Source organism: Saccostrea echinata, unplaced genomic scaffold (assembly GCF_033153115.1).
Source record: "Saccostrea echinata isolate AGI-Se365-2 ecotype Australia unplaced genomic scaffold, CSIRO_AGI_Sech_v1 ptg000275l, whole genome shotgun sequence".
Classification (NCBI taxonomy): Eukaryota; Metazoa; Mollusca; class Bivalvia; order Ostreida; family Ostreidae; genus Saccostrea; species Saccostrea echinata.
The window spans coordinates 21357-33543 of NW_026890024.1; the positions used below are offsets into that span (position 1 = coordinate 21357).

At 34.4% G+C, this 12187-nt stretch overlaps 2 protein-coding genes across 2 annotated transcripts; one reads left to right on the forward strand and one right to left on the reverse strand.

Annotated features, from left to right (window-relative positions):
* Nucleotides 1–5347: 5347 nt before the first annotated feature.
* On the forward strand, nucleotides 5348–6080 carry LOC133177901 (uncharacterized). The gene is made up of 2 exons (XM_061312755.1): nucleotides 5348–5371; nucleotides 5636–6080. The coding sequence occupies exons 1-2, from the start codon at nucleotides 5368–5370 to the stop codon at nucleotides 6061–6063; spliced, it is 432 nt and encodes a 143-aa protein (XP_061168739.1). The 5' UTR covers nucleotides 5348–5367; the 3' UTR covers nucleotides 6064–6080.
* A 3305-nt stretch (nucleotides 6081–9385) lies between these two features.
* Nucleotides 9386–12181, reverse strand: LOC133177899 (insulin-like growth factor 1 receptor). Its single transcript, XM_061312753.1, has 4 exons — nucleotides 12110–12181; nucleotides 11798–11948; nucleotides 11335–11447; nucleotides 9386–11210 (listed from the first exon to the last, which is right to left on the reverse strand). The coding sequence occupies exons 1-4, from the start codon at nucleotides 12126–12128 to the stop codon at nucleotides 10390–10392; spliced, it is 1104 nt and encodes a 367-aa protein (XP_061168737.1). The 5' UTR covers nucleotides 12129–12181; the 3' UTR covers nucleotides 9386–10389.
* Between the last annotated feature and the right edge of the window lie 6 nt (nucleotides 12182–12187).

Here is a 12187-nt window from a genome sequence, read left to right on the forward strand (position 1 = left end):
ATCCTTATGGTAGTTTCGTTCAACAAGACGCTCGGATGTCTCCGTAAACTCCAACCTGCCAATCGGCAATCCTCGACTGACTCCGCTACGCTCCATACAAACCTCGGAAGTGATTGGTGGAGAAATATGCATCATATCGATTACATTTCTCCGCCGGAAACTGCCTTGTAACTCATTTTCTATTTTACTTTGCATAACGTTCTTCAAACATTTTTTTCTCTTGTCTAATTCTTCCTTGGATCACAGCATCATGTAAGTAGTCTTTGAAAGCAAAACATAGTGTTGGGCATGCTTGAAACTAACTTCAAAGGTATAACATTTGGAGGAATTTCATATAAGATCACATGACTGTATCAGCAACATGGTAGAACACCATTGACGTCCGAAGTTAGTGTGCGAGGAACGATCCAACCGAGGATCTCCGAGTGCCGACCTGCTCGTCGGAGTTTGCGAAGACAGCCGCCATTTTGGACCCGCTTCAAATTTTAAAATGCGAATATCTAGAGTTTGGATTTATCAATTTTTAAACAAATTATATATTAAGCCTTTTTGGAAAGGCATCTATTAACCCTACTAATATAAAAGAAAAATATTGAAGAACAAAAAAGTTAGAAAATTCGAATTTTTAAATTCGCATCCAGTAACGACCGGAAGTACCGACGACGAACGAAAAGTCACGTCCCGGCTAGAATTTATCATGATCTATAATTCCTAAAAGTTTCACATTGATATCTTTAGCCGTTCTTGAGATTATCCCTGGACAAAATTTCATTTTAAAATCAGGAAATGGTCCATAACTTGGCACCGGATGTGATTAATGGAATTTACTCTCGGATAAAATAAATTCAGCCTACGACACGTTTTCCCTGCAAATTTCATGCCAATCCACCCAATAGTCTCCGAGAAATCGCGTGCACAAAATTAGAAAGTCAAAAAAATAATAATAAGAATAATAATAATAAGAAGAAGAAGAAACAGTAGAATCACTATAAGGTCTTCCGTGAAGACGGAAGACCTTAATAATAATAATAATAAGAAACAGTAGAATCACTATAAGGTCTTCCGTGAAGACGGAAGACCTTAATAATAATAAGAAACAGAGTAAAAACAATATGTTCCCAAACTTCGTTTGGGGAACATAATTACCTAGCTTTAGTTTAGTTTAGTTTCTTGTTTAATATGCGCCAGTTAATGATTTTCATAATGATTTTCATAATATTTATAAATTTTAAAATGAGTTAGGAAGAATTTCAGTTGTATTCAATGGCCACTCAATTTTCTGAAATTGTTACTGAATAAGTCAGTTCACTTCTTTTGATGTATGACGTTTTACAACACCTAAAGCAATACAAATACAGCAAGATTCAAAATTAATACTACAACAAATTCATAAAATTGAATACGCTACCTGTACTGATGTAATTGAGATCTTACAGAGGTATACACATTGAATCAAAATTTAAATTGCTACAGCAACAAATTTGTAAAATTGAATATGTCCTGATGTATGACATTTCACAACACCTTAGGCAACACACATATTTTAAAATTACTATTATATAATAAAATCATTAAATTGAATGTGCTACTTGAACACACCTTACTGAATGTAAAAGGTGAAGATAACAAACAGTGATCGTCTCCCTGGAAATTCCAGAGGTGGGATCAGGTGCCTAGGAGGAGTAAGCATCCCCTGTTGACCGGTCACAAACACCGTTAACCCTTTGTATTGATCAGGTAGAAGGAACATTCCGTAGTCAAATTTAGTATAAAAACAAAGGCCTAAGAATTGGTATGAAACAGTCAGCGAAAATACGACCCAGTGACAGGTTATCTTTGCTAACAAGGTCATTATAACGACCATAGAACTAACGAAATGCTGCCTTTAAACGAGGTTGTTAAAATCCCCGTATACGTACCATCAACTTATTTGACAGTAGCCTGCCTCGGTTTAAAAATTGATCGTCCTTGGAGCATGCCTTTGAGTATCGAATTAGTTGGAAGATGCTCTTGGGTATTTAAAAAGTTGGGAGATGTACACAAATACAGGTGATAGCGGGATATCACTATATAATAAGGAATTTTGACAATGGAAAAGCTGAAGTCATCTCGTTTGTCATACAATTTATTTGTTAGTTGGCCCTTATCGTCTATAGTCAGTAAAACATCCAAATATGAAACAGATGTGGCAGACTCTCTGGTCTCTTTTATTTCAAGTTCACTGGGATATATTCGATTCGACATATGAATAGAAGTAACTACTGTAGTGTTAATTGATTATGCGTCGTCGATATATCTAAATGTCGAGTTGAAGGCCACAACAAGTGTTTTCTTCTCATGTAGAAGTTTTTGAATAAATTCTGCTTTATAGGAATATACAAAGCTAGCAAAGGAGAACAATTAGTGGCCATCGCAATTCTCACAGTTTGTTGGAAGACCTAGTCTGCGAAGACTACATAAATATTGTCAATGAAGTACTCTAGCATCCTTTTAATATCAACTTCAGAGTACCTGTGTGTAGAATCATAGTGATTTTTTAAACAATATAAGTTGATGACCAATCACAAGATACGAAAATTTCCGACCTCCATTTTTATTAAAGAAGCGGTTGTCTTTGATATCAAAAAGCCTAGATTTTAATTTATCGTGAGGAATGGTTGTATAAAGTGTCGAAAGGTCGTTTGTTTTGATGTTACTGACATTTGAAAACTTTGGCTATTTTAGTTTTTTAAAAAGTTCTTTTGAGAATACACAACTGATTTACACCACTTCTAGAATATGCTGTAACACAGTACGTCTGAAGTTTCTCCTTTACAGCAGTTAATATTTTTGTAAGGAGTAAAGATAAGGGATTGGTTAAAGATTTGTTTGACCTGGCAATGTATCTCTGTAAGGATTTTTATGAAGTTCAGGAATCCAGTATAGAAAGGGTAGATAGAACTCACCTTAGTTGACTGGAATATTAAAAGTATCAAACACTGAATGTGCTTTTGACGAATTTCATGTTCAGAAAGACAACTGCTAGAATTCCAGACATAGAATTAAAACCAAGTTATTCTAAAATACAGTTATAATAATGAGATTTACAAACAAACACGATACTAATACAAGCCTTGTCGGCTGGAACCATAACATATTATTCATGTAGTCTTTCTAATTCTTTCATCGCCTCTGATTTAGTGAAAACAGAAGGATAGATAGTTTGCAAATTGTCTTTTAAATTTCTCTAAAGATTGTTTAAAATTAATCAATTTTGTATGGACATCTTTTTGATATTTTTTTAAGCAGCAAAGAGGCAATCTCTTGTCCTTCTTTAATTTTCTGCTAACCATAAGTATGACTGCACATAGGATAAGTTGAAGTGTACTCTACGAAATGAGCTACCGTGACCGTTATTTTAAGTTAAATTCATAGAGATCCACTCTCGGAATTAATCAAACTATCTGATTTGTCTGTACCATTTACATGTATTCTGAAAATATGGCCTTAAATTTGTTCGAAAGACGTCGGTCAGCATTCGACCTAAGGAAAGATTGTACAGTGTATTTGCAAACAAGGTTATTGTATCGACCATAGAATTTGCAAAATGTTGACTTTACACAAGATTGTTAATACCCTTTAATCATCAACATATTTGTTAGTAGCCTGGAAACAGAGAGTTGAAAATGATAGTCGTCCTTGTCGATCGAAATCTATTGTCATACAGAAAAATATAGATGCTGAAGGCAACATGATATCTGCACATGCAAGGTTTACAGTGATAGACATTTCTAAGACACTAAAAATTTCATCCGGAACAATTCATTTGATTCAGAGAAGGGAAATTAATCTGAATAAAATTGAAGAAAGATTGGGTGCCCCTTCTGTTTACAGAAGCCACAAGAAAACGAGCATTAAAATTGTCAAGGAACTGTGAAAAATTTTAACATTTTGACAAAAGAAAGAACGATTACCTTTTCATATGAGACGAAATATGGGTGCACTACTTTGAGGATCGATAATAAAATGTGGTTTCAAAGAGGGAGGCTTTGTCCTATTGCCAAGAGAAGCCAGTAGCTGCACACAAGCATAAAGATGTAAAGAAAATTGTGAAAAAAGAAATGAACAGAGCTTGACCATCCCCGTAAACACCAGATCTAAATTCTGACAAATTTTGATTTACAAAAATCAAGAAAATCTTGTACTAGAGCGTGCCTTCCACCTTTTCAGCGTCCTAAAGAAAAGCATGAGTAGAGAGACTTAGGCGTATGTAAAAATTTACAGAGAATTTTTCAGAAATTAAAAAAATAAAGAAACTTTTCTTTTTTTCTTCTTTCGTATTTTTTTATGAAATTTTGAATAACTGGTAATTATTGAACGCCCTAGTATAATTAATGCACTTTACAGAGGCTTTCATGAAATAAAATTGTACCATGAAATTTTTATTTTAAAAAAATAACTACGACGTCTATTCCGTATTTTTTTCAGATGACCCTCCACTCCGTGCTCCTACTCTTTTCTTGTCCCAAATGTTGGACACTAGTTCTGAGAATCTTGATAAAGTCTCTGTCAACGCTCTTGTAGAATGTGATGGCCACTGTAGCGAAGAACTGGGTCAGTGTTATTGGAGGAACACTAACGCTGACTTACGTTTCTAAAGATCATTACAAATCGTGCAACCTAGACTATACAATTGTTGTTTACAGTACTGTAAAGGAGAAACCACAACAGAAAAATTGGTCACTGATGACATCACAACTACGCGAATACCTTTGGTTACTATTGTCCCAAATCTACTTGTTCCAGCATCTAGCTCAGTAGTTACTGATGCCCCTGCTTCTCCATTTAATGTACTTACAGTTTGAACAACAACACTACAAACAACTAAGCACCACTAAACAAGTAAACTAATAGTACACACCTGGGTTACTCTGCCCACTGGATCTCAAAGACATTAAATAAACCAAAACTGTTTTTATGTTCTCAGTGCAGAGGGAATAATTTTTTATAATAAAGTATAATGGATCGTTTAAAAAATCTACGAGCCTTAAAAAACTTAAAACTCAGACAAAATTTCTAAATTCAGTTTTAATTAATCTCAATAATTCAAAAATTTTAAGTACATATTATGTATTTACCTGCAATTGTTCGATCAATAGTTATTATATATTCTATTTTAAGCCATGACTATAAAGGAAAAAAAAATATCATTTCTACTGTACAGGATTTTTTAAAAATATATAATTTATAATGCGAAGATCTGAATGCACAAAATATTATGAAACAACGTCGATAAGACAATGAGAACAGAGAAGATAAGACAACAGAACAGAATTTTGTCATACTTAGAAGGTCGGTATTGCAGGAAGTGAAGGGCTAATACACAAAATGGGTAGGAAAAGTAATGTACTTCTAAATGCAATCAAGCACCTTCATTAAGGCTTAAACTAAAACCTTTCCAAAATTAATCATAATTTTAAATTTATCAGCACAAAACGTTTCTACTATTCCGTTAGAGGAGATTGAAAAGCTAATTGTCAATGGAAAAAAAAATTATCTTGAAAAAGATGACTACTGCTAAATCATTAATAGAATTCAAGTGAACATCTCTGCTAAATTACTAATTAAATTCAGGTGAAAAATCTTTACATAACAGATACAAAGTCTGTGCTTCTCCTAGTGATATTGATGTTTGTCAACAGAGCAGTGGGAGGGCTGTTAAGCCTACAGTTATGTCACTCCCATTGTAACATAGGAGAAGTAGACTGTCTTCTACAGTGCCCAACTATCCTGTGTGAGCAGGACTGCACCAGGGCTGAACGGAGGTGTGTGGAGCTTTGCGATGCTGAACACACCACAACCCAGCAAGTGATGACCGTAGATCCCAACATCTTGACAACTAAGACACACATGCACACAAAAAGTACGACAGCAGCCCCCACTACAAGGGAGACGCCCACCCCATCAACAGTGTCAGGGACCTCAGAAATAAAACCCACCCCCAAGCCGCATCGTCCACCCACAACTACAACTGAAGTCATCACCACAACTGAGGATAAAAATGGAGTTGTCATTATTGGTTAATTAAAACAAATTTATCACATTAATCTTTTGTTTTCCTGAATGCTTGACCATATACATGAACATTGTACATGTATATACAGTGTGATACATGTACCCACTCTGCCATGTTGCTACATGGGCAGTTTTAACGAAGTCAACTGGAAATCAGCCCGTTAGGGTTTAAATTATGAAATGATTCTCAAGAGTGGATACAATAGAGTATGGAGCAAAATGTATAAACTAAAAAAAAAATAACATCACCAAAACAAGAATTCACATCTAAATTCATCATTTTGTTGTCATCAAAACATTTATGGATGGAAATTGTCTTTTGGGGTAACAATGTACATATTGCAAATTTGCTAAGCAACGTTTCTTAAATACAAGATGCAATTACATGTATCTTACATTGTCTCTGAAGCTTTAAATGACATAAAATATACTAAATATTGTTATATATATTCTTACAAGTATTTTTCTATATAAAATTCCAAGAAGTTAAATGTTTTGTGATAAATAATTTCTGTGATATAATAATTTAATGATTCATTTTTTTTTTTACTTTGTTATTATTTTATTTTTTTATAAAGCCAACATTTTGCTTATAGAGTTATTGTTTAAATTTTGATTTAAATCTATTCAGAAGTCGTCACTCTAGTGTTTTAATATTATGTATATATCTTAAGTGAAAGGTATAACAAAACAGACCTTCAGGTCCAAGAAATCACATGTTGCCCTCATACCCAGTCTGAAACTGTATAGTAAGTAAATGAAATATTTATAAGATTAACTAAGTGGTGATTAAATTCTGAGTATCGTTACTGTTTCGTTTAGAAATCCTCGTGGAAGTTCAACTAAGAAGACTGTTTCAGTAGATTTACATGTATTTGAAGTTGACTGAACAGGATAATATAGTTGCGGCTTTTCGGAGGGTACTGTGCTTAAAACTGGTGTTCTCTTTAGTGGTTATTTGATAGCTTTTAGGATTCCATTTTTGAGATTTTTAATATTTGAAAAATTGACTTAAAATTTAGTAACTACTCTGTCCTTTCAAACAGAACATCGAGTTTTGAATTTTCTGTATCAAGCTTGCTTGTTGTAATCTTTAATCCCTATGTCACAGATGAAAATGTACCATTGAACATTTTGACATTTTTACTCTAAATATTTTCACAATCAAATTAGCCATGAGTGATACGACCAGATGGACTGTTTTGAATTACTTAATCAATATTGTTTATTTAAAAATATAATCTTTAACTCTACTTGTAAATCAAATACATTTGATTCATGTCATAATTATGTTACTCAAGTTTGTCAATTATCAGTCATGTCTTTAAATACAATTTTTTGTTAACATTCGGGGAGTTGGAATCGGGACGTTGTCCTTGATACTGTCCGAGAAATAAAGGTCTGCAAATCGTAAGGCGGTTTTTATCTTATTACCAGTAGTCCACCCCAGTGGCTTTGCGACAAGCACACGCATCTAAAGCGGGGGTGTGATACCAACCTATGCCAAGGTTATAAAGATTAATTAACCTTTCAAACGACAAAGACCAAAAGATAAATGAATAAGGGATATCACATTCTGCAACTTGTTGGCAAATTTAATTCTAAGACAAGAGAGTGACTGGTTCGCGACGATAAATATCGGCAACCTTTAGTTGTTCGCGAATCTCGTGCGCGTTTAAATGTTGGTTAGGCCATCTTTAAAAAAACTGTTTGGTTGTCCTCTCCCAACCGACTGGCTAAAAATGGTCCGACTCCAAACTTTTTTATCCTCCAGAAAACAATTATTTTTTTTTTTATACATTCAGGACAATAGATTTGGAAAATTCAGCATTAATGATGAAATCTTCTGAGAAAAAAAAATTTCCCACCTACCTACCAACACAATTTTTTCATCCTGAGTAGAGAGAAGGCAAACAAACATTTACTTAATGTTGGCCTTATCGTACAGAACCAATCAATTCTACTAAAAATAAAGTATTTACTTTTATGGTGAAACTTGCAATAGAGATGTGGATCCCCGTCCCACAGTATATCCTCTTTCCACCTATGGGTTCTTCATGTAAATTCCTTCACACTTGTCTTGCCCTACAACACACAAATATACAACTAAGAAAGGCTTGACTAAGAAATTATCAGACTTTTTAATTAATCAAGTAAATCCATCCAATTCAAAAGATATTTTCTCTTCTGTAACACTAATTTCTATGCAGTTTTTGGAGACTACATGTAGGTCTTTCAATAGTCTGTTGGAATTTTGATGGGTAGTAATTGTGCGGTTTATTAGCCAACTTTTTTTTTTATTTTCTTATGAAGAATTTTTTTCAAGAACTTCTACATAAAAAAAACTCTGTTGCAGCCTTCAACGACATTTAAATACTAGCATATCGACGACGTTGTCTCAATTAAGGATAAATAACACAAACATATTGAACTTCTTGGTTTTCAAATATTGCTCTGAAATATTTGAAAAAATAAGCAAAACTTGTTAAAATACTTCAACCATGTTAACTTCCGTGAGGAGCATAGGCCACTGACAACACCTTTCCACCTCCCCCCGTCTTGAGCTAGTGTTTCCAGTTGGTGCCACTTATATCCTCCCCTCTCCATCCCTGCCACTACACTCCTATGCGCGGTGTTCTTTGTCCTCCCCCTACGTTGTTTCCCCTATGGGCTCTTCAGACTGCCTCATAGTGATGGAAGTTCTTGTCTTTTTTAATGTGTGACCAATTCATCCCCTTCATTCCCCAGATTCTATCAGGATTTGGGTTGTTCTTTCCTATAAGTCATTTTGGATCTTCTCTGGCCATCTAATGTTCAAAATTCGCCTTATGCAGCTGCTAATGAAGACTTTTAGCTTTTTATAAGCCTTTGGTTGTTCTCCAGGTTTCTGATCCATAGAGCTACATAGCTTTGATGTTGAAATTAAAGAATCTTATCTTCTAATTTAGTTTAATCTCATCATTTACCAATATGTATACTTGTCATCATCCTCCAACATAACTGATTTCTTCATAACAAAAGTTGTTCATTTTTAAATACACAACTGTATATGTAAATACCTTGCTATATATTTAAATATATTAATGTTAAACCCTTCCTCTCTTCAAGGATTTCTAGGTTTCTCTTAATAAACTGATGGAGGAATTCTATAGGTGTTTACTTTTTTTTTTTATAAATTCAATTATTAACAGTATCAACAGCCCTCTATTTTCTTGGCTATTTTCACATCTTTTAAGAGTTTAAAACTGAGCCATAAATAAATTTACAAAAATAGCACACAAATCATTTTATTGCAAAATCAAGATGATGATAAAAATTATGAAAATCCATTTAAATATCTTACATCATTTAATGCTTTTTAAACATAAAAAAATATGGTTACTTCTACAATATTTCTGAAATGATTTGAAACTGTTTTTTAATATGCTTACTTAAAGCTGCTCTGTATTAGATTCACATTTTATGTCAATCATGAAGGAGGGGGGTGGGGTTGGGGGTCTAAAAATGACAAGAATGCAATACCATGAGATTCTGTACAAAAAATATATACTGTTAATGTAGAAAAATTACATACATTGCTGAAATGCGTATAAAATGACATTATTCCCCACAGATAGCAATCTACAAACTATGTTCTCGCGACTGACAATTTAGGAATTCTATCCTATTTATAAAAGTGACTAAATTTAAGTGATTTTAGGATAATTTATATTTTGTGATTGAATTCTTGTCATTTATTTTCAGTGCTGTCCAGTCCATTGCTATAAATGCCAAAACTTGAAGGTCCCTAAAAATTGCTGTAGTGGGGTGTTCAATTGCATTGATTTTGACAGGGAAGGGGGCTCGACTTGACATATATGAAAGAACACTAAGGGGATACTGATTTAGATAAGTTTTCATTTTTACTTTAAAACATACTTCAATGTAGTGCTTATATATATTATACATATAGTTGCACATTCACTGTATATCTACTATCAACTTCAATTTGTCAACAGTGTACAATACACATCATTGCTGTCATAAACAAGTTCACGGTATCCAGATGACAATGTCAGACTGGCAGTGAATTCTACTGCCATGGGGGATTTGAATTATCACAGATCCTAGAGACATATCCTGTCCTCAATGAGGGAGGGTTTTAAGCACCATATGTTCTGTTTCATTTACAAGTTACAGGCTTGTTAATAAATTAATGATGCAAATGTCTATATGCTTATGTCAAAATTGAAACATGGAATGCCACAACATGGAATAAAGCTGTACATTAGAAAAAAATTCACAACCTGATATTTGATTGACCTCTTAATTTGAAACAAAAGTATGAAAGAAAAATCATAGTGATGTAATTGTCTGACAAAACTCAAACGTCAAGTTTTGAACAATCTCTTTGGAATTGTCACTAAAGTAATCACTAGTGGTGTCTGTTCTCTCCCCAGCAGGGGGATATGTGTCCAGCAGTGAAATGCTTGGATCCAGATGTATATGTTCCCTTTGGATTTCCATAGAATGACGATGAGATTTATCCAATGTATTGGAGGGACTTTCGTCATGGATTTCAAAATATTCATGATTTTTGTGACTAGGATGAGGAGAACTAATGCTGTTACTCCTGGGACGACCCAGAATTGCAGGAACAAATGTCTTAATGGTATATTTGCTTGGAACTTTTCCTCCCTGACTTGCCCCACTGAGTCTTTTGCCATCATTAGAAGCTGTAGACAATCTATTTAACAATGTTGTGAGGTTGAATGAATTGGCTTTTGTTATCGTATTGTGCTGCGACGATGTCAGAAGTTCGGCATCTTCTGTGTCCTCCACACTTGTTGCAGGAGCATCTAAACAAGGTATGAGAAAGTCTGGCTGCTTCAGCAACTGGTCAATAATGTCACCAGTGTCCGGCCTATCACAGGGTTCATAGGCCAAACAGCTGTAAATAAATGTACACAGTTCATCAGGACACTGCCGTGGAAGCATCAGCCGAGATCCTGCTTTGACATACTCGACTACTTGGCTGTTAGACAAACCCTGATAAGGAAAACTACCAAATGTCACAATTTCAAACAGGAGAACTCCGTAACTCCACATGTCAGACTTGGCTGTAAAGAGGCCGTCCGACAGACTCTCTGGAGACATCCATCTCACCGGCAGCATGCCTACAGATCAACAGACAAAATCAGGTTAAAAAAAAATATGTCTACAATGTAGGATGCAATTCTCCTTCAAAATTTGAATCATAAAAGTAGTTGATGCATATAATAAATTTATTTTTAGTTTTACCTTTCTTCGTAAATCTGTAATAATCTGACTCAATGATTGGGCGAGTCATGCCAAAGTCACCAATCTTCACTCGGCCACTGGAGTGAACCAAACAATTCCTACAGGCCAGATCTCTGTGTAATAAAATAAATATATTACTTACAGAAACAAAAGTACTCATTCATTGTGAAAATAATATATCAAATAGGTTTCCCCCTAAGACAGATCTGTTGCTAAATATTTAAACCATTTAACGTATATTATAAATACATGTACATCCTTTGTCTCTAAAAATCAGTTACTATTGCAAGTGTCAAGAAGCAGTTGCATGTGTCTGACCACAAAAAATTGAACTGCTTGGTATGTTCAAGTTGAACTTCTCCTGGCTTCTGAGCACATATTTGAAAATATTAATGAATGACAAATATATGACTGATTTGACTCTATTGCTAATTTTTTTCATCTATTAGTCTTGTTTTAATACCTGTGAACATATTTTAGGTCATGGATATATCGAAGACCACATGCAATATCCAGGGCCATCATGGTGAGCCTCTCGGGGCGGATCTCGTCAGCTTCCTTACACTCCAGACCCACCAGGTTACGACGGGATAATAAATATGTCTTCAGGTCACCTGAACACATTGTTTAATTTAAAGTACTGGTACATTTAATTCTGAGTTCTAAGGACTAAATCTATTAAAATCTGCCTTTACATACAACTGATAGTAAATAAATGAAATTTTTGTTTAATGAGAACTTGGTATGACCTTCCGGAGATCAGAATTAGTCTTACCATACAGGTGAAATTCCATGATTGCATAGAATGGCTCCCCTCTAGTGCACACTCCTAGTAGTTGTACAATGTTAGGAT